General features: G+C 47.3%; 1 protein-coding gene across 2 annotated transcripts in view; it reads right to left on the bottom strand.

Moving 5' to 3' along the window:
• Nucleotides 1-4,350: 4,350 nt before the first annotated feature.
• Nucleotides 4,351-23,828, bottom strand: part of SLC30A9 (solute carrier family 30 member 9) — a 783,215-nt gene continuing 763,737 nt past the window's right edge. For both annotated transcript variants that reach the window (XM_086962700.1, XM_086962699.1), the window contains exon 18: nucleotides 4,351-5,401. In XM_086962700.1, coding sequence (XP_086818826.1) covers nucleotides 5,357-5,401 — 45 coding nt within the window. In that variant the 3' untranslated portion in view covers nucleotides 4,351-5,356. The remainder of the gene's footprint in view (nucleotides 5,402-23,828) is intronic.

Here is a 23,828-nt window from a genome sequence, read left to right on the forward strand (position 1 = left end):
ATAGTCTCTTTCACCAGGGACTTGAGGAAAGGTCCCAGAAGATTTCTTTGAACAGGCAGCTTGAACCATCAGGCTCTCAGGAGAAGGATGAGATGTTAGGAAGTCCGGATTTCCTGGAGCCGCCCTGTACCTCCTAGCAACAGATTTTTATACTGCTGGAGCCGAAAAGGGCTTACGCCAAACCTCCATAACTAGCTCAGTGATGGCATCATTAAAAGGCAGTAAAGGCTCTATTACAGTGGAGGGAGAATGAAGAACCTACGTTAAAATATTGGACTTTAATTCAGCTGTAGGAAGCTGCAGGTCTAAAAGCTCCGCTGCCTTCCTTATAACTGTGTGGTAAGGAGCCACAACCTGCACCGCTGCTCCTCCAATATCCTCTGTGCTTCCCGCCTGGATCTTATCCTCGGAACCAGCGTTGGTGGAGCCAGACACGACTCAGACGGATCCGGAGCCGAACACGGATCCAGAGGCACAGCCTTAGTAGAACGAGGCCGAGCTGACTGCGCCGGAGATGAAGGGAACGGAGTCGATGTCCTCGGCGCCGGGAAATGCCAGGACGGCGCTGCTGGAAGAAATGGCATAAAGGGAGCCTGAGCATAGGCCTGAGGAACCCCCAGATTAAAGGCCATAGGACCCATGGGAACCGAAGGTGCTTCAGAGGAGTACATAGCTCTTGCAAAGACTCCATACATTGCATTTAAGTAATGTGATGGATCTTGACCCGGGCCAGGGAAAGGTGGGTAAGCGCCCGATATAGGCTCTGGCTGAGGCATTACCGTTCTTGGGTCAATGGGCGCCAACGGTGGAGCCAATGGAGTCGACGACTCATCAGGCAATGGAGCCTCTTCCACTGGAGTCAGAGAATGAGCCAGCGTCGGAGATGGAGCCGGCGTCGGAGAATGCACCTGAGAAGCTGAAGGGGAAGCAGAACGAACAGGAGAACCCAGATTCGAACCAGAAGGAGAAGGAGAGATATAGTCCTTACGATGCCGAGGAGCTGGAGAAGCCGATTTCGGAGCCGTGTCCTGATCTGAACGGCATCGAGAGCCGTGCCTCTTCTCCTTCTTAAATTTTGAAGCATGTCCTGAAGTCCACTTTGAAACCGACCTCGATCTGGATCTCGACCTTGATCTTCTTCGACCTCTCTGCTCCTTCCTCATCTTCGCCATAAACAGCTTGGCCTCTCTCTCCTTTAAAGCCTTCGGGTTTATCTTGCGACAGCAAGCGCAACCCTCGACGTCGTGATCCGACGATAGGCACCAGACACAATCTTCGTGGGGATCCGTGATGGACATATGTCCTCCGTACTCCCTACAGGGCTTGAACCCCGACTTCCTCGACGACATCTTCAAGAAAGAAACAAGAGAAGACCAGAATCACAATCCAGAAAAACAATGTAACAAGAAAACCACGGAGAGTCCCAAAAAACCGTTAGTGTTGACGGCGCGGAAAAGGGAACAGACGTCATCACGCCGAAGAGGCTCTCTTATGGCTTCGGTGACATCAGCGGAGCAGCGAGCGGAGCCATGCTTCTGTGACGTTGTCCTCGTCGGCGTGGAGAGCTACAAAAAAATTCCGAATGCTGCTGGCGCAGGGGATATTCACAAGGTGAGGAATCCACTGGCAGATGTATCCATCAGAAATGTTGATATTGCACATTCTCAGTGGTGGCAATTGATCTAGCTCCCTAGTCCTACTCCCTAGCCTGAAAGAGACCATGAACCACCTTTGGGTGCAGACACCATTTGTGGTCCTCAAGGTATCGACAGCTGAGTTAGTCTGTCCTGGCGTCTAGAGATCCCTCCAGTTGCTGCCAATATGAGGGTCCACAACACAACACAACTCCACCCTGCTTGTTGCAGTACCACAAGGCAGTGGTCTTGCCCATGAATACCTTAACCAGCTTCCCTTTGATGGAAGGCAGGAAAGCTTTCAATAACAAGCACATTGCCCTCAGCTCAAGAAGACTGATATTGAGCAGAGTCTCTCTTCGCCAGAGACTCTCTGATCTTAACCTCTCCCAGATGGCCTCCCCATCCCAGAAGCAAAGCATTGGTCACCACTGTCATCTGTGGGTGGGGAAGGGAAAGGGGTCTTCTTCTGACTCAATCGCTGTCTGTTAGCCACCATTCTAGTTCTTTCATAGTCTCCTTTGAAATCTAGACCTGGTCGGAGGGATTCCTTGTGTTGCGCTCGCACTGGATCATCAGATCCTAGGGCAGCGCCTGCATATACTGTCAAGAGAGCTTTATTTTGCGAAGAATATATGATCCCATCAGTGCAGTTACTTTAAGGAAGGTTGATGTGAACATTTGTCAGAATATAACAAACAAACCCTGAAGAAGTCCCATGAGGGATGAAACGCGTTGGCGGCGGGCAATTTTTTAATTGTTTTTATGAATTCTTGAACAATAAAGAATGAAATAAACCTTCAATCACGCTTTTGGAATTGCTTATCTTTGGGAAGTCATTGAAAGTTACTGTGTTGTTTTCTGAAAATCTTACATATTACAATATAGATATGTATCACATATTTGGCTACTCTGGTGAGGGGTCAAATTCAGTTTTTTTTTATTGCAAGTGATTTTTTAATTACTGTCTGGGGGTGTACTGTCTGGGGGTGTATATGGGTCATGCATCAGACCCCATGCACAGGGAATAGAAAAGAAAAAAGTAACAGGCTGACTTCAGCAGTGATAATTCGTGCTGGTCTCATATAGCTCTGACCCTTTGAGGTGCTTTAACTTCTTAGATTTGTTTGTGCTTGTGAGATTTACAAGACAATTACTTTGAGCGTGACGATGACTGGTGGGAACATTTCTGAGTGGGCCTGGAACCTTCTAGGGGACCAGCACCTGGAGTGGCGTGACTGGTTTCCGATGTCAGGCCGCCAGGAGTTTCATCTCCCGCTCTCAAATCGGCTTTTGTTTCATTGTGCAGCAGTCGGGACGTCTTCCTGGAGTCGTGGTCTGGCTCCAGGCACCAAAGACAAATCAGGTGGGAATCGTCACACACATTTGCCTGTGACCGACCCCACAGGGTAAAACCCACTGGCTTCTTCGAGGATTTCCATAGCACACTTGGAGCAAAGCGTTCAAAAAGTACCAGCAAAAATGTTGAAAAACTGGTAAAAAAAAGTGACCACGGTAGCTTTTCAGGTCTGCGCTGATGTCACAGAAAGAAAGGAACTGTTTGAAGCACGCTGGGGTGGCCCCTATATAAGCACCGCATACATCACATCTGGTGGGGACACAAGATTTTTCGAATTCAGTCTTTTTCCTGGGGGATATTGTAAGGTAATGAATCTGAGGCTAGAAATCACTATTCAATCAAAAACATACTAAACGCGCACTATTTAAATGTATCTACTGAACATGAATTAAATAAGTATTCAAAGCTCAATTTTCTGAGGCATTGTTTTCAATTTCTAAATCAATGAATTGGAAACTTCAATTTTGTACTATATTTTGCACGTATATTGAATGCCTCATCCTTCTGTTGTCGAAATCTGAACAAAACTATGTATCTGAAACAAGATTTTTGTATTGAGATGTTTTAGAAAAATTATTTTACATGCAACGGATGTTCTAACCACAGATTCTTCCCGCCAGCCCTTCTGCCTGGTCTGTGGAGTGGACTTTATAGGTTTAACAAGGTTCTCATCTGAGGGCACAGAAAAGGGTAATACATAACTGACGTTGGGGTGGCCCCTATATGTGGCTCTGTGTCGTCCTACCCAGATGTGAGAGTTGAGATGGAGGCCAATGGCACCACCAGCCAGTGCACAGTAATTGTTGTTTGTTTCTGGATCAAGCCTGATTCCTGAAGAGCATCACAAGATAAATGTCTGGTTAGAAAGAGTATACATCAGAAAGAGAGCTACATGAAAAAAGTATGGATTCCTTAACTATGCATAGGAAATGTAGATGTTACGGTTTATACAATGTTTAGAAATGCTGCAAGGTTATTATGTAGCTCAAAGAGCATATATTTCAACGATGAAAAGAGTAATATTGCTAAAATAACACTAGAATATTGGAGCAAGATATGAAGTATGATACACAGGAACATGAATGATGCAGCAAGGATTATGACAAGAAGAAAAAGAATAAACGCCATGATGAGGTTTGATGTGGTTTCCAACAACCTAACACACCTCGTTTGCCTACTTATAAAAGGTAATCTATAAAGGGTTCAGATTCTTTCTTCCTGATGAAAAGCAGCATCTCATAAGCGTATTCCTGTCCCCAGTTAATTCAAAACAAAGGTGTATGCTCAGTCGTACATGCCTTGGGAAAAGTTCTAGTAAAGAATCATAGATCACAGGAACAAAAATAATTCAACACGTTTTTGTATTCAAATTTTTTACTTTCCCATTTGGTTACATTCTAACTTGAGATATCTTCTACAAGTTGCTTTTATACATTTACTAAATAAATTAAAACATAAGGATTTAATTTTTGTAATATTTTCCTGAATATTAAAAACATTCACCAAATTTCCTGTCCTCTAAAAGTCAAATGCTGAATGGTGGCCTTTGAAATGTAAGGTTAGAACAATGAACTCAACATGGCAATCAGATTTAATCAAACTAATAACAATTAAATAAGCACCTGATAAAGCCGCAAAAGTGTTAAATAATATTTAGCTTGGGTAGATCAGACCTGCAATTAAAGGTCAAAATACAGTTGTGCAATTCTAACCAAGACTGGTGCATTTCTCCTTGTGTGGTTATGTGGACCTCTGAACTGGTAGCAGACTGGCAAGTATGGCAGAGCTGCAAATACGGAGCCAACCATGGGCAAAATTGTGGGAAATTTGCATTTAGAAAACAATGGAAATGTACTGATTTCTCATTAACTCAATATACAGTACTTTTGAAAGCACAACTCAACTATGAAGATTAGGAAATTGAGCAGGAGTGTCAGGACACTTAATAAATGACTATTCAGAGAGGCTTTGCCCCAGTCAATGCATTTTCAATGGTCAACTGGAAAAAGACTACACACAGCGGTGTTGCAATGGAGTGACTGTTGAAGTGGTTTATCCTCGTTGACTGGACTTCTTCACCAAAAAGCACAATACCTCAGAAAAATCCAACTATAGTTCTTTTTTGCCCTGTTATTTAAGTTCTATGATGGACACTTGTAAATAAATATGAACAGTTTCTCAACAAAAATATTATTAATGGTTTCAAGTTGTGTTGTCATTTCGTGCGCAGTTATCCACACGCAAATGATAAAAACGGTAGAAGTAGGCCAATGGCTTCCATTGTTTCTTTAGCTTTTCTTTGCATTTGTCAGCAGGTACTGATGTTAGTCAATCCAACTAGTTTCTTCAATTTCTCCTAGGGCTACAAAATTTCCAAGTCTACATGCCGCACATCGGGATTTCGTTGCTGAAACAGATGTGAAAATATTTTTAATGACAGAACTTGAAATAAGGCTTCAGATTTGATGTTAGCGGAAGAAGGCATGCACTTACACATGCATAGTGTATACTACGAATAAACAAATGGATAACATAATTAGAGACATCAATCTCCCAGATCAGATCAATAATTTGAACGACCATCTTTATAATTTATATTGTCTTCTGTCAACACTTCCACCAAACTAAACAAAAGCTCTACCAGAAACAGGCTTCACATTACCAAACAGTGATCAAAAGTATTACAATGAAATATAGTTTCCTATGAGGGTTAGCATAACATCAAACTATACACGAATATCCAAAATATTTGCTATGCCTGTACTCATAAACGTGCTTCAAGAGAAATGGTTTTTTTCTCAAACTATTTGGATAAAAAAGGCTTGCGTAAACTTTTAACACGCTATGTTTACCCACCAATCATTTATCATTACTTAATAATAGCATGCAACCTGTACTCTTCAGTGATATTAACAACGAGGAGTAAAAACCCATGCAGCCACTATTAACATCAAAAGAAGAGACTCATAACAAAAGTAATTATAACTTATTGGCCACTTTGTAGGCAGTACATGAGTGTGAAATTTAGAAAACAAAAAGTGTGCGATGCAAATATATTGTACACAGACCCATTTGATGTATGCCATCTCAAACTCGCCGTTATTTCACAACACTCCCATTACTTCTCATGTTATATAACTATTAATGCAAAATAATCGATCAGGAGTACAGGGCAATACCATAAGGACTTGAGAAAGCCATATGGTTCACATGTGTTTTCTGAAGGTGCCCCAGAAACGAAGGGTTACAGAACAAGTCATGCATATATAGGTAAAATATGATGACAGTCCAGCGAAAACCTTAAAATCAGTTCATAGATGCCACCGTATCTGGAAACAAATCATGTTGGACTTTTACAACAGATAAGAAAAATTGCATTCATGAGAGTAAACGTGTATGGTTACAATTACCATGTGAATTTGGTTGCGGATTACTATCTATTTCTGTTCATTTAATTGCCACAGAGCTAGTAAACTAATTTCCTGTGAAAAAAATGCGTAAAATGTTGTGTTAGGGCTGCTGAAATTCAGGTTTACTTGCTCACTAACAATTGAGATATTAGGTATTGGCTAAAAAAACTAAATGATATTAAAGTGAAGAACATTGTTACTCACCTTTGATAACCTCTGATCTGATACAGACTCTATTTCTATGTCACGACCGGAGGCAAGGATTATGCTTACCTTTCTTTACCTTTATGACAGCAGCCATTTTAAAGTCACCAAAACAAACAACTATTCCCATGAAACATCGGGAATAATAAAAAAACGATAGTGTGTCCATGGCTAGAGTGTACCTTGTCCTCTGCACCAATCACAAGGCTCCGAGGTGAATATAGTCCTCTTTCACTGCCCAATCCTCCTCTTTCTTTGCTGCTTGTAGCCGGGTAAGTCATATTCACTTTACTCTTGTAGTTTTATTTGTATAACATTGCAGTCTGATTCTTTTCGCTTGTGATTTTATTAATACAGTATTGTTTGTGTCATTATACATTCTACGCTGCCTGTTTGCTCGGTTTGTATTGAGTTCAGGTTTTTTCCCCTGCTTTCCCCCTCAGGCACTGTTCTACGGCCTTCGCGCTCTGATATAGTAATTACGGCGCGCACCGGCAACTAGCCGTCACGTGCCATTCACTATTCTTTGCTGTATTGTTTGTTTTGAGGTTCACAGCGTATTGTCATTCTGTTTTTCAGGCGTCTGTGAGGCGCAAGTCAGCCGCTACTCGGCTGACTTGTTTCCAGCCGCTGTAGTGTTCGCCCCTAGCGGCCGTGTATCGCGCAAGAACTTATTGTCCACAACTTCTTGGTAAGCAAGAAAGGCCACTTTATTAAGACAGGTGTAGGCAAAACATCTCTCAACATATTTCGATTATTTATTTATTAATACTCAAATCCTTCAGCTCACTGAGCAACCCTGATAAGAAGTCAACCCCCCACCAAATAAAACCTAACAAACCCAGGCAACTGAATCCTGCACTATCCCCTCCTATCCTTTACCTGCCCTTTGAGGATGGACCAACCCGCTCCAGGCTGCCCACCACCCACTAAAAACCGCCACCCAGGAAAACCTTTAGAGTTTTCCTGCCCCACCAAAACAGTAAATTAAACAACGCCCCAAGAACACCTCAACTGCACATCCAGAACTTTTGCGATCAAATCCGCAATTCCAAAAGATAGAAGGACTGACCCATCTGAGAAAGGTGAAACCCATCCTCATGAAACAAGTGAGGCTCAGAAACCTGTAAGTGAGGATGAGCCAAAATGAAAATATCATGCCATTACAAAACAGTTGCATAGAGTGGTTCAGTGTCCTCGCTCTGCCCATAGCTGAGCGATGTAGAGCTTCATTCCAGCGTAGACGTGGCACAAATGCCGTCCAGATCACCATGGTGCTCGCCCAGGCGTCCGTGATGACGTCCGGATCCCTCTGCATCATTCTTAACAAAGACAGACCAGATAGAAAAAACCAGATCATTTTCACCTAGTTGAAGTACTAGCAAGACTGGCGGACCCCCCCCTCCCTCACAGAGCGGAGACAAAAATTAAACAATCCCCCCAACACAGTTCCCAATTACCATGCCAATACACTTCATGCGTGAACTGCTGAGACCTCCCACCAATTATGGCATTCTGCATGGATTGCGGGCCATTGCAAGAAGGAGTGACCAACAAACCAAACCCTCCGTTTAATTGTGACCATCCTGCGCAAAGGACATAGGAGAAAAAAACACATATCAACAAAAGAAGGTGCACTACCGTCTGACAAAGTTCTCGCAGCATCTCGACCTCCATCTCCCAATTCTGCGTATCTGAGACCAATCCCACACCAAACTTGCAGCCTCAGAACCGCCCCAAGCCTAAAAGAAGGAGTGCTAAAGTGTAAAGGAGTCAACCCCAACCCCAAAAGTACCTTCCTGAAAACGGTCCACAACTGGGCAACAAAAAATTGGGCTGGCATCCTCACGGCCAAATGAACTCCCGGCCTAAAACAGAGGAATCCAGAAAAACCTCCCATTCCTAAACCGAGCAACAAGAAACCAAACCACTCCTCCCCAGGAAAATCCGCGTACCCCACCCAACTGATCCGTCTCAGACACGTAGCCAAAGGCGCAATCCATACCCCTCCACAAATACCTCCGTACTGGACATGCCCGACCCGGTACGCAAACCCAAGAGTTCGGAAACCCGAAACGCCCCAAAAATAACCATACAAAACAGAACCGAAACATAACGCACTCAAAATCATCAGAACAGCAAGATGGCAACTAGGACCACATTTGCCGAAGTAAGGCAAAAGGACAGGCTGTCGCAGCCGCTTAGAACCAGCCTGTAGTCTACCCAAACCTTTCAAAAACCTGTTCAACCAAAAACACCCCCCACCGGATCCCTCCCCCACCTGAGCTGCCCATAAAAAGAAATCCCGGCCATGTAACCAGGGACAGTGGTGTGCGAAAAACCTCTGTCCACCAAGTGTAATGAGATGTCCCCGGAACATGTCGTGCTTTGAAAACAATATTCAGTTGCAGGCACCGCAACGGAAAGCACACAACAGCTGCAGCACACACAAATTCCATGCTCTTCGCCCGGGAACCAATTTCACAAATGCCAAATTATCTACCTGGAAGAACCCAGTCCTGTTCTGGAATTCCGCGCCTCAGATATACAGGGCCACAAGCAAATGGAACAACTGTAAAAATGCAACACTTCGACCCTGACGCTGCAGTGAACAGGCCAGCTTGCAGCGCACCAGCGCCCCACCCAGAAGATGCCAAATTCCAGGAAGGTCAACTTCTAAGTTATTCCCTACAACCTGGGGACTCTTGTTCGCGGACTGCAAGTCATCCGACCCCTACCCTGCCGGGTCCCCTGTAACCAATCGTGAAACCCACCGTGAAGCCCCATAACAAGCGCACTGCTGCATCAAAGTCCAGAGAATCCTGCAACCACTGTTCCAAGACTGTCACCTTTAAAGGAGTAGGAGCACTTTGGGACAAACCGAAAGAACTGGCCTCTGCCCCCTTGTGCCCCACCCCCCTTGAAATCCAAAAAGCTGTCCCAGAAAGCAGTATGTGAAAGGGTGCCTGCCCCCACATTGTGAACACATGTTTATACCTACCGTACTGTCAGGTGACATCAACAACGGCAATATATATCCAGTGGCGGTTCTCTTATGGGGGCGTTTGGGCGCCGCTCCCCCTGCTTTCTCGCCGTGCTAGAAGGCAGAACAATGGTAGTTATCATATTATATAACTACCATTGTTTCTGCCTTCTCGCACGGCGAGAAAGCAGAACGTCCTGGTTTGGAGTTACTCAAGGGCAGGGGGGAGTGGCTTGGGGGAGTGGCTTGCCCATTGTTGTTAATACTGTCTGTTTGGGCAGCCTGAGGCCGCCCAAACAGACAGTATTACCAACAGTGGGAAAGCCACTCCCCCAAGCCACTCCCCCCTGCCCTCGAGTAACTCTCCCTTTTCTCTCTGTATGCTGCAGCAGCATACAGAGAGAAAATTACGTAGCCTGGGGCAGCCGGCCGCACCAATGAAAAACGCGGCAGTGGAGAGGGAGGCTGCCTGCTGCGCCACCTTTATGATGACGTGCTGGTGCTGCCTGCAGGACTAGAAAGCGAGGAAGGCGGGAATCGGGACGAAGTCTCCGGAGTCTGCTGGACGCCTGGACGGTAAGTTAAGTTTACTTATATGTGCATACTGTATGTCACAACTACTGAAAGTATAACAAGAAATGGAAAACGTGTGGAATTTTGCAGTTTTCTTTACAATGTTTGACTTTTAGCACTCGCAGATGCTCTGGCAAGAAGGGTCAGTGCGTTAATGAATCTCTACTGGCATCTGTTGCAATCTGTAAATCACAAGTTCAAGGCCCTGCGAAGCTAACTCAACACCTGTTAATTGTAGTGCGACAAATAAAATCGTAGTTGAAAGCACTACATAAAATAAGTTCTTGCTAAATGATTTGGCACTATTTGAGAAATTTCTGCAGCATTTATGCAAGATTTATGAGGAGTAGGGCACTGAGTAAGATAAGTCACCGAACACGTTGCAAAATGTTTGCAATTGTAAGGTACGGTATGACAGTGTGAAAGTTCATTCCATTTGCATTTTATTTTCCAGCCCACTGCCCTGATACTCACCTGGAAACACACGATTCTCTAAAGCTAAGCACAAAAGTGTGTGCATCGCGTGCGTACACGTCTATCACGCGCATTTACAGATGCTCTGACCCTGGTCTGCCCCACAATACGTGCATACAAGCTATCAACTTTCTAGGCACGAGTCAGGCTTGTGCATGCAAGAATGTAATGTAATGTAATGTAAGTGTGTACTTATATAGCGCGGCTGTCACTCCAAGGAGCATCTTGGCGCTTTTAGCCCGTAGCCTAAGGTGGGAGGCCGGTAACAGTCAAATTCGCACATCTGTCTCTTCTATACTGAACACAACTGTGTCTAAACCAAAGTCATACAGACCGTGTCTGACAGGTTGAAGATCCAGGTTTTCAGGGCCTTACGGAAATTATTCTCCGTAGAGATCAGGCGCAGATTGGGTGGAAGTTTATTCCAGGCCTTTGCGTCCAGTGTTGCGAGGGATTTTCCTCCTCTTGTTGTGAGTCTGAATTTGGGAATCCGTAACAGATTCAGGCTTGCTGATCTGAGGGAGCGTGTTGGTAAATACCGTTTGAACCAGGGGAGAAAGTATTTGGGTCCTTTTTGATGGAAAGCTCTGAAGGTAATCACCAAGATCTTGAACAGTATGCGCTTGTGAATGGGTATCCAGTGTAGGGCCTTGAGGGCAGCCGAGGCAGATGACCTCCTCGGCCATTTTGACACCAGGCGGGCAGCAGCATTTTGGACCATCTGCAACTTATGCAGGACAGAACGATTGAGTCCTGCATATAAGCTGTTGCAGTAGTCCAAGCGAGAAGTTACGAGTGCTACTGTCACTGTCTTCCTGGCTGTCAGAGGAAGGAAATCAAAAAACTTTCTGAGTCCTCTGATGATGTTAAAGCAAGACCCTGCCACTGCCCCAGCCTGCTGTTTAAAAGATAGGGCACTGTCAAACCTAATCCCTAGATTCCGGGCCGTGGCGATGGTGTCCGGAGGGGATTCCGCATCCGATGGCCACCATAGGCTAGGGGAAAAGGGGTTTTGGGGGCCGAAAGGTATAATTTCGGTTTTCCCGGTGTTACAATTTAGATGGTTCTCACGCATCCAAATGAAGGTTGCGGTAAGGCAGTGTTTTAGATTTTCCTCTGCCTTTCCATTTTCCCTATCTAGAACTAGGATGAGCTGAGTGTCGTCAGCGTATGATATGGTACAGATGTTGAAGGACGAAATCAGCTCAATCAAGGGGGTCATATATAAGTTGAACAGCACCGGGCTCAAACTAGAGCCCTGCGGTACCCCTGTTTGTGTGACTTTTTCCTCGGAGCAATGTTCTCCCAACACCGTGACCTGTCTACGATGGTCAAGGAAATTCTTCAACCAGTCCAACACAGTGCCCGCTATCCCCGCTGCTACCAGACGACTGATCAGTATTGGGTGGGACACCGTATCGAAGGCCGCCGATAGATCAAGTAGGACAAGGACTGCCTTCTTCCCTTGATCCATGGCGGTCTTCAGTGTCTCCACGGTGTATAAGAGGGCAGACTCGGTGGAGTGTGAGGCCCTAAACCCTGATTGATTAGGGTGCAGGATGTGCTCATCCTCTAGGAACTTAGTCAGCTGTTTGGTCGCCACAGTTTCAGTCATTTTAAAAAGCGGCGGGAGCAGGGAGATTGGGCGGAGGTTGGAGAGGGTTGAGGGGTCTGGCAGGGGTTTTTTTTGCAGCGGTTTTACTGCCGCCAGTTTCCACTCCGATGGGACCTCGGCCGAGGACAGAGATGAGTTTATGATGTTGTTTATGATGGGGTTGACTGTAGAAGAAGAAGTGTAATTCATATATGTATAGCATTCATTCAGGGAACATTCAGCTTTGATGTATTAAAAAGCCAGTCAAGACAGATGGGTCTTCAGAAATGTCCTTAATCTGGGAAAGTTTGATTCCAAGTGGATGGAGGGGTGGGAGTTTTGCATTTATCCGTAGGAGCCTTGAGCATTGTGTTCCCAAACATGAGTATCTGAGCCGGGGATTGGTTGCCTCACGTCACCTTGTAGGTAGGGAGGTCATCAGGCTGGAGTGGTAGCAAGAGTGCAACATTTTGTTTTGTTTTCAGCCAGTTGAGAAATGCATGGCGAGAGAAACTCGCCCTCCGCTATTGAGGCCAAGGGCGTGGCTGGTTGTACACTCTGTAGCTTAGCTGCCAGCTTGCCTGGAACCTCTCCAGATCATTTTATAGTAATCACTTCCGGAAAGGGCTGGGAGAAGGGCAGCCGTTTGAGGCCGGTGGACTGAGGACATAAGAGCAGCTGGGAAGTATATGACGTTATACACCCGAGCCAGCAGCGACAGGCTTGAGTCCAAGATGACAGCCACCCAGTGAATGTTTTCAGGAAGGAGGTGTTGGATGCTCAAAGGGGATGGACAGTGGAGAATGAGGGGGGCTTGATCTCTGTTCCACACTAGAAGGGCATGGTTCCTGGAGGCGTGTGGTCACGGTTAGTTATTGTGCATCCAACTTTTGTTGTGTGATATACAATCCATAGGGATTTGGCCTTTCTAGGTTTGTTGGTAACACTGATGTGTATTTGGATGGCACCTTCTATTATATGGGATCCCAAGTCCTTTGCCAAGGATATTGGACAGCGGGATCATATAATCCTCATAGAGGAGGGTTTGACACATCAATCCCCAAATGGGACTCTTCAGGTGTTGTTTGTACACAGGTACAGGAAGGCGGCCAGTCGCACCTGATGAGACAAGCCGAACAGGGAGGGGATGAACCAGTGGAGGGCTGCTTGTCTGACACATCAAGATGTTGAAGGCGCTTTCGAAGCTTGTTGTGATGACCGAGAACGAATAATACATAGTGAGAAAGATCAGCACACAGACCCAGCACACGTGCAGCGCGTTGATCAGCTCGCCTTTTATGTTCATGGAGGTGGTTATCATCCCGCAGCATTGGGTGGAGTCAGAGTAGAAGTCACTGCAGAGGTAACCCTCTTTGTAAGTTAACCTTCAGGCATTTACTGCCAAGCTGGGGTCAATGATGCAGTTGATGCCAGATACTGCTCTGGAGTTTTCCAAGTGATCATTGTTAGTACTTGACGCTGTCAACAACAGTTCCCCTCGCATGATTTGATCTCGTCAAGAATACCAACTACGCTCCCCCAACCTCCAAAGTCATGCCCAACTTTTACGCCTCACTACTTTCAAATGTCACCAGCCGCCACTGATTATATCAAATCCTGGATTTTTGCTTTGCCTGACAAGTGAGAAACCAGTGGCACACCAATACCTGAATAAGGCAATTTCATACGGTTGATCGCATCCTCTTCCTCCTGGGCCTTGTGTTGATCAGAGTCTCCTGTCCGCCCATGTGAAATGGCGGCATCGTCCCCTCGAGACTTATCATTCACATCAGCGTGCCGCACAGTCAGCGGTTTAATAGCAACTTGCTCCCCAACCTGCTCATCCCCAATCCCAACAAGTACACATAACTGGGAGACTCTCCCCTTGTCAACCAATTTCCGTCGAAACACCACAGGGTCCCTCTTGTCGCGGCCTGCTGGACGAAGAGAAAACGATGAAACACTTGCCTTTGCGTGGTCCGCACGAGACTCCTGCAAAAGACTAAGTGAACCAGAATGCCCCAAAACTCCCCTCCGAGTCATGACTGTCACAAGTGGAACTTCCACATCTCATAATGCACCCTCCTCCAGATCATCATCATAAACATCCATAATCAGTTCATCTGCATGCCCAGCATAAACCCCTGCCACTGGGCCAGTTTCCATCACTCCCATCATCGTGAAAGTGCCATAAAAATATCGTCATTGCGCACTGCGCCTCACCCCCAGAAGAGAAATACGCTCCAGATCCCCCTCCTGTGCCCCCCTGCCCGCCCCCCCAGACTGAACCAATTCCTGTATAGGGTAATTTTTAGTGCATGTTCTTGTCCCCTTCGTCATGAACCATAGGTGTAGTAGCATCCCCTGGTCGCCCATCCTGAACGGCGATGGTGTCCCCTCCAGACTCAGCATGCACATCAGCTTGCCGCACCGGCAGCGTCGTAAGAGCAACTTGCTCACCAACAGCCCCAACCCCAATCAAGAGATCGAATGCGCTGAACGGGGAGACTCTCCCCCTAGTGCCACACCTACCACCAACCCGCCTTACCTGTAGGCAACTGCATCAATGTCCGAAAAAATTTCATTAAATCGTCATTGCGCACTGCGCCGCACACCCCAGAAGAGAAATCCGCTCCAGATCCCCCTCCTGAGCCACCTCATGTGCAGTCCGCAATGTCTTCGCAAAGAACAAACTGACAACGTCACCGCAGGCGGTAAAAAAGGCAGCCCCTATCACCACTCCCAACGGAAGAGGCTCACCCTGAAGCGACAAAACCCCCCCCACCCATGCCCCACAACCAAGCCAGCTGGGGAAGATCAATTGTTACTTACCTGTAAACATGTGGTTCTCCAGTATTGGTGTCTTTCATAGATTCACATGCTTGAATATCCCCCGTCGTCTGAGTGGGAGTCCCACGGAAATTAAAATAGCAATAATATACTATATATATGTAACAACATAAAACCTGAAATATGAAATAGAAAAAAAGGCATAACAAGCCTACACATATTTCTACATAGGAATGCATGGAAAAGGAAAAAACCATTTGCAGTCTATCGTTGTCATTATGTTGGTCCAAACTACAGCCAATCAGGTGCCAGCAACCCTCTAGAACCTTCTCCTCAGAGCTCAGCACCTCAGATTTTCGTAGCACAAGAGTGACCACAGAGTCTATGAGGAGAAAAGAGCCTCTGAGGGGAGGAGGGTGGGTCGCATGTGAATCTATGAAAGACACCAATACTGGAGAACCACATGTTTACAGGTAAGTAACAATTGTTCTTCTCCAGTATTAGGGTGTCTTTCATAGATTCACATGCTTGAATATAGAATAGAAAGCAGTAATATCAGAAGAAAACTTCCCAGCACGATACACATGCATAGACTTATAAGACCAAATATGTCTATAATCATGCAAGACGTACAGTAACAAGGTAAACCATAATGGAGGAGAAAAGGCGGAGGCTCACCTTATTGAAAAAGATAGCGAAGCCTAGCCAGTCCCACTGCAGTATCTGCTTTGTTAATGGCACACAGGCAGTAGTATTTCGTAAACGTGTGCCTGCTTGACCATATGGCTGCTCTGCAGATCTGATTCAGCGGCACACCGGCAAACAGGGCAGTTGAAGACGATATCGCCCTGTAGGATGGGTCCTCACTGAAGACTGTAGAGGCTTGCCTGCCTGTTGATGGCAGAAAGCAATGGCCGAGGAAAACCCCACGAGCAATAGTAGGATTGGGAACTGGACGCCCTTAGTGGAAACGTCCATAAGCTATGAAGATGGCAAATGTCAGCAGCTGCATAAATCCATACAGCTATGGTGCCTTTAGACTCTGCTTGTCCTTGCCGTATATATCCATAGGCAATAAACAGTCAATCGGATTTGAGAATGACAAAGGTCCTTTGCAAATAGAATTTTAAAACATCTTCTGATGCAAAGGGTAAGTAATGCCCTCTCCGAAGGAGATTAGGGATTAGGAAAAAACTTCTTTAAGATAACTAGTTCATTCAGGTGAAAATCCGAAGGCACCTTAGGCATAAACCTTGGGTTTGTATGTAGCACCACAGAATTGGAAGTGAATTGTAAGAAAGGTGAATTGACAGTGAGAGCTTGAACATCACAAACTCTTCAGATGAAGTTAATGCTAGCAAAGAGAAAAAAACGTTGCATGTTAGGAAATTGAAATACATCCTGGAAATTGGCTCAAATGGGTTGTAGGAAGGTACCTCCTGACTATGGTTGCCCCCAACTTTTTGCCCTGTGTTTTAGCTGGTTTTTGACATAGTCGACCTGGGACCCTGCCAATCAGGACCCCAGGCCTACTGCTCTCTCTTTAAAATGGATTCCATGTACCCTAGGTACATTACCAATTGGTACTGGGCCACCTTATCAGACCCTGTAACTCAGGGCATAGGTGTACCCAGGGCTGCCAGGGGCTGCAGCATGTATTATGCCACCCCTGGCTGGCCTCCTAAATTTGACACAACTGGCTGCATGACAGCTGGGGCAAAGTCGTGTAATCACCCTTTGCTGTAGGTGTAGTATACCTATACCTAACCCTAAAATGGACACCCAGATTCCTATCAGTCACTCCTATGGCAGGCCTTGACAATCCTGAAGGCAGAGTGCTTGGAATCGTGTGAGATGGTGCTCTGGCATGAGCTGAGCCTGTCTGCAGCTTGCGGAACCAAGTCCTAATAGCTGTTCCATGATATCGCATACCATATACTCTTAAGTGCATTATAATCCTCGCGGTTAAATGCTAACTTTGGTATTGCTTTATCAAAACATGTCGAGTAAGGTGTCATACGAATTGGAATACTAACCCCTCGCCAATTCTGGCGACGGGGTTAGCATTCCACCCTTCTAGAGGGACACGACATGTATGTAACTGTGAACCCCGGTTAAAGTTAAACGAAGCCTCAGCTCAACAAAATGGATGCTGCCACCACAGACACGAGTCTGACCCCCTGCAGCTGGGAGTCCTTCCAGCGAGGGGAGCCTGGACAAAGGGTTTCCTGTCAGGGGCGGTGCTAGCACCGTCCCAGACATGGTTTTGTGTATCCTGGGTAGGCAGGGCTTTACAGGAAGGTGACTGCTGAGAGGCACCCCGGTGCTCACTACGCATAGGCCGGTCAGAACCAGTTCCAGGGGCACACCAGCCCCTGGCCTGGGGAAAGTCCGGCATGGCAGAGGGGTGTAACCACCCCCCTCCTAGTCCCACCCATAGGCAGGACCTAGTCACCGGGTCAGCCCCCTTTTTTAGTATAAAGATGGGAGCGGGCCCCCTGTTCAAATTAGATCATCTTTGGAATCAAGACCCGACTTTCTGCGAAAGGATTCAAGATTTCCTTCTTCAAGATTCTCCCTTGTGGCTAAGGAGTAGTCACCCTGCATCCGCAGGCACCATCCTAAGAACACTGCGGTCTGCTGCAAGTCCTTCTTCACGAATCCGACGACCCAGCTCGACGAGACCCGGCTTCCCTGGCACCTCTGACCTCTACTCACCTCTACAGCAAAGCTGAGAACTGTGAGTGCGACGAGACCTCGAGGGACCGACGATCGCCAAGACTGCACGACTTCTTTGCAACAAGCCCACCGTGTGCTCCACTGGTGAGTGCTTTGGGGTCCGAGAAGCCCCAACCCTGAGCAGCTCCAGCACCGAAGATCAGCCCTCCAGCATCTCCACGATCTGCGTGGGGCCCTTCTGCTTTTGCGTGCTCACCGCGCTGTGTGGCTACTAGCCGGCTGGCTTGTGGCCTTCTTCACGACGCCCGACGACATCACTGCTGCTGGTCTGGTTGCTCCAGACTGGCCCTTGCTTCCTTCTTCAAGAGAGGCACCCCGGACCCTCCTGGTCCACTCCAGACGCCATTTTGAGTCCACCGCGTGGGCTTGCATTTGCCAAGGCTTTGTTGCCCAATCCTGGGTCCAGCGACGCCGACAGCTTCAATCATCGTGGGACAGCTCGCTCCTCCATCCTGGTCGCCGACAACGCCTCCTGGTCCGTGAGATCTGCGAGCACAGCGTCACCCACTCACCTAGTCGAGGTGACTACCATCCGGTGCCCTCCTGGTGCCACCTGACTACTGGCTAGTAGTCTCGAACTTGGTCCCCTCTGCTTTCAGGTGTCATCTTCCTTCGATCCAGGCTTGGATCCATCGAACTTTCTTCACTGGTCGCCTGCCAGCAACTTCTTTCTTCCAGGCTCCTGGTCCGTCTACGAGGTTTCCCGACGTCTTTTAAGACCTATGCAGCTGCAGCCCCTGGGCTAGGTAAGAACAATTGTTACTTACCTGTAAACAGGTGGTTCTCCAGTATTGGTGTCTTTCATAGATTCACATGCTTGAATATTCCCCGTCGTCGGAGTGGGAGTCCCACGGTAAATAAAATAGCAATAAATACTAATATATAATAATATGTAATACATAAATATATACATAATAAGGAAAAACCCAAAAAATGCATACAGGAAGCATCTGGTACCTAACCAAAAAAGTTCCCCATAGGAATGCATGGGGATAAAGAAATTCCAATGCAGCCTATCCTTGTCATTATGTTAGTCCAAACTGCGGCCAATCAGGCGTCAGCAGCCCTCTAGAACCTTCTCCTCAGAGCTCAAGCCCTCAGATTTTCGTAGCACAAGAGTGACCACAGAGTCTATGAGGAGAAGAGAGCCTCTGAGGGGAGGATGGGAGGGTCGCATGTGAATCTATGAAAGACACCAATACTGGAGAACCACCTGTTTACAGGTAAGTAACAATTGTTCTTCTCCAGTATTTGGGTGTCTTTCATAGATTCACATGCTTGAATATAGAATAGTAAGCAGTCCGTATCCGAACACAAAGTTTCCAGGATGCAATGTATACACCAAAGGTTGGAATTTCAGGTATAAACCCATGCCATAGAAGTTATACAACTATACGTATACATAGAGAAGACATGCATAAGACTGGAAACCATAGGAGGAGGGTAGTACAGAGGCTCACCTTATTGAAAAAGATTACGGAGCACAGCTTGTCCCACTGCGGTATCTCCTTCAGCCATGGCACCCAGATTGTAGTGCTTTGTAAACGTGTGCCTGCTGGACCACGTGGCTGCTCTGCAAATCTGATGCAATGGAACTCCGGCAAAGAGTGCAGTCGAAGAGGCTACAGACCTGGTAGAGTGGGCTCTGACTGTAGACTGTAAAGGCTTTCCCGCTTTTTGATGGCAGAAAGCAATCGCCGAAGCCACCCATCGGGCTACTGTAGGTTTGGTGACTGGTCGCCCTTTTTGAAAACGGCCATAGGCCACGAAGAGCTGATCCGATTTTCGGAACTGGGCTGTTCTGCTGATGTAGAACTTTAAACATCTTCTAATGTCCAAAGAGTGCAAGCGTTGTTCCGCAGGAGATTGCGGGTTGGCAAAGAAAGACTTCAGTATAACAGGCTCATTAATATGGAAGTCTGACGGCACTTTTGGAAGGAAAGTAGGGTTAGTGCGTAAAAGCACCGAATCCGGTTTGAACTGCAGAAATGGTTGTTTGATCGTAAGCGAAAGCACATTGAGATTCCAGCAGGCGGGACGGCGACGAGATGAGCGGGCCTTAGAGGCGGCGCAGGCTTGGGAAACGATAGTGCAGGCCCTGCGCGACATTGACACACTCACCGATTCAGACAGCACTGATGGGGGGCAGCCTGATTCCCAACATGATGCTATTGCTGGAGAGCCCCCGACATAGACAATCACAGCTAACAGCACACGACATGCAACCTCGAGATAGACTACCGATGACGAGGGGGGAGGAGGGTGGGGGTTAGGGGGGGAGGAGCGACGATCACTTCCGTTAAACGTTGGAATCCTGTACCATGATGAAGGACACTTTTCTTCCTCTGGGGGGCAAGGCGATAGGAGGGAGGGGGGATATGTTGGGTTGGGGTGTTTGAAAAAGCAGAAGTGATTTATTCTATCACCTATGAAAACCGGCGAGGACAGAGACAAATAAACAACAGCAGAATGGCACACGCCGCCCGACCCCCGGGTTGTGGGCTGAATGGCCGTGTATAGGCGTAATGTTACTGTAACCAACACGAACCCGGATTACATTTCAGGTGCCAATGTTGTACTCATACGTGTTTCCTGCAATAAAAATATATTTAAAAAAAAAAAATGGTTGTTTGATCGTGAAAGCATGTATATCACTCACTCGACGTGAAGACGTCAAAGCAAGTAAAAGCGCAACCTTCCAGGTGACATACTTGAGGTCCGCTTTATGGATTGGCTCAAACGGTGCAGTCATTAATTGTGAAAGGACAATGTTGAGGCGCCACTCGGGAGGGGGACGCCGAACTGGAGGAAAAGTCCGAAGAAGTCCTTTGAAGAATTGACGTATCAACCTGGATGAGCATAAGGAGGCGGAGCCATCATGGCGGAAGCGTGATATTGCCGCCAGAAAGACCCTCAAAGTAGCATGTGACAAACCCGACTGAGCCAGATGGAGAAAGAAAGGGAGGAGCTCAGCGGGCGTGGCACGCAAAGGATGTACTCCGGCGTCTGCACACCAGTGGCAAAAGCGTTTCCATTTCAACTTATAAGTCTTTATAGTTGATGGAGCCCTGGCCTGAGCGAGGATGTTACGACACTCCTGAGGAATGATTAGATGTGCAAATTCACAGTGCTCAGGTTCCAGGCTGACAAGCTCAGGGAAGAGGGGTCCGGATGGTAGATTTGACCCCTGTTCATGGAGAGAAGATCCATTCGAGGATGAAGAAGAATGGGTTTGCATTGAGACAGGAGTAGCAGCTCTGAGAACCACGCCTGTCGTGGCCACCTGGGAGCAATCAGAAGGATGTGGCAGGGTTCTCTCCGCATCTTCCAAAGTACTCGAGGCACTAGGGGATCGGAGGAAAAGCGTAGGCGAAGAGATTCGACCAATCCATCAAAAGGGCATTGCCTTGGGATCCTTTGTGGGGATGCCAGCTTGCGTAAGCGGGGCATTTGCGGTTCTCTGGAGTCGCAAAGAGGTCGATTGCCGGGAATCCCCAACGGTGAAAGACCATATCGAGTGTTGGCTGGTGGAGTTCCCACTCGTGGTTGGATGATCGAGACCTGCTTAGGGAATCCGCCAGGAGGTTGGACAACCCCGGAAGATGAACTGCGGTGATTTGGATTTGATGATTGATGGACCAGTCCCAAATCGCCTCTGCCAGGCGGGATAACACCGGAGACTTCGTTCCGCCCTGTTTGTTTATATAATGCATGCAGGTCGTGTTGTCCGTCTGTATGAGAACTGACTCTCCCTGCAGCACTGGTTGAAATGATTTCAGGGCCAAAAAGATAGCCATAAGTTCCAGCTTGTTGATGTGCCAGGTCTTTTGATGCAAAGTCCATTTCCCTTTCACCGACAGGTCTTGGAGGTGAGCTCCCCAGCCCTCCAGGGAGGCATCCGTTGTTAGTGTCAGATCTGGGGTGTTGGACAGAAAAGACGTGCCTGCCGCTAGCTGGTGTGGTTGTGCCCACCATTTGAGCGCCTTCTTCATGGGAATGGTGATGGAAACCTGATCGTTGAAGGAACCGGTGACTTGACGCCACTGCTTGTCCAGAGCCTGTTGGATAGGTCGTGCTCGTAGTCGGCAATGAGGGACAAGAGCGATGCACGACGAAGCCATCCCTAGAAAGGACTTCAACAAACGGACTGAAACGCACTTCTTTGCGAGAAGTAGCGAAACTAGTCGGAGAATCCTTTGCTGACGTTCCCGGGAGACAAATGCCTTGGCTAGTTTGGTGTCCAGCGTTGCTCCTAGGAAATCCTTGCAAGTTGTTGGCTGCAATTGAGATTTCTCCAGATTGATGGACAGACCCAAGGAACGGAATACTGTCTGACAGACTGCAGTATGGTGTAGAAGTTGTGCACGGGATTGAGATTTCAGGAGGCAGTCGTCGAGATATGGGAATATCTGTATGCCTTGGAGGCGAAGAAAAGCCATGACCGGAGCCAACATTTTTGTAAAGACTCGGGGGGCCGAACGGAGGCCAAATGGAAGGACCCTGAATTGGAAATGAAGGTGCCCCACCTTGAAGCGCAGGAACTTGCGATGAGCCGCTAGAATTGGGACATGGAAGTAGGCGTCTCGGAGATCGATGGTAGTCATGAAATCTCCGACTGAGAGCAAACGCAAGATCTCTGCAAGCGTTAGCATACGGAAGGTCTGATCCTTGAGATAATGATTGAGTGCTCTCAAGTCCAGTATTGGTCTCCATTCTCCGTTCTTTTTGATGACCAGGAAAAAACGGGAATAAAACCCCTTCCCTCTCTGCGACTTTGGCACAACTTCCACCGCACCTTTTTGAATGAGAAGGCGAACCTGATGAAATAGTTCTTTTAGGTGCGGAGGTGGCGGTCCGGAAGGTGGCGTTGGAGGAGGTACCTCGACAAATTCCAATGCATGGCCTCTCTTCACAATGTCGAGTGCCCAACGGTCCGTAGTAATGGAGGACCATTGAGAACCAAACAGAGAGATTTGACCTCCAATTCTCCGTTCGATAGACAAGTCATTGACGTTTGTTGGATTGTCCTCTGAAATTAGACTTCCCTCTGTAAGTTCTGGCAGGTTGCTGACGGGAAGATTGCTGGCGGTTACCGGAGAAACGCTGGTTACCTTGGTTGAAGGACCGATATTGACTGCTTCCTCCACGAAAAGTGGATGTAGTGCCACGTCCTCGAGCACCCCGAAAGGGCTGCTTCTTAAACTGAAGGGTACCCAAAGCACGTGCAGTGTCCGTGTCCTTTTTAATGGATTGTAGCGCTTCATCAATATGCGCTCCAAATAATGACTCGCCGTCATATGGCATATCTAGGATTCTTGCCTGAACTTCCTGTCGAAACGAAGTTGAGCGTAACCAACCCTGGCGACGCAGGACGGCCGCTCCAGCGAGCTGACGAAAACCAGTGCAGGCCACATCCACTGCGCAATCTATAAGTTCTTCTGCCGTCCTTTCTCCTTCTTGCAGAATTTTCTGTGCTTCTGCCTTGGAAGCATCCGGGATTAACGCTACATAGGCGGACATGTCAGCCCAAGCCTGACGGTCATAACGACCTAATATGGCCATTGCGTTAGCTACTCGAACCGTTGTAGAGGACATGGAGGAAAATTTTCGCCCAATAGCATCTAGGCGATGGCCCTCACGGTCCGGAGGAGTAGTGATCGTAGACGGCGGATTCTTTGAACCTCGTTGAGCTGCCTGCGTGACGACAGAGTCGGGCTTAGGTTGACCTGTAAGGCATGCTGGAGATCCTACGGGAGCTTTGTATTTCTTCTCTAACCTCAGCAGTTGTGCTGGTAGAGAGTTTGGCGTCTTCATTATTTTTTCCCCTTCAGACCAGATGAAGTCTATTATCGGGACTGTGTGGATCTGTTTCAAGGGCTGGTTCTTGAAATCGTATAGTAAGCAATCTTCCTCTCGGTGTGCTCGTGGCAATTTGAATCGCTGCGCCGCCCTGTCCATTAACTGGTGGAAACCCGCGATGTCTACTGGAGGAGAATCCGCTGTTGGCACCTGAGAAGGAGATGGTGTTTGAGCACGATAGTCATCCCACTCCGCCAAATGTTCCTCA

Source organism: Lissotriton vulgaris, chromosome 3_1, assembly GCF_964263255.1.
Source record: "Lissotriton vulgaris chromosome 3_1, aLisVul1.2, whole genome shotgun sequence".
Lineage (NCBI taxonomy): Eukaryota > Metazoa > Chordata > Amphibia > Caudata > Salamandridae > Lissotriton > Lissotriton vulgaris.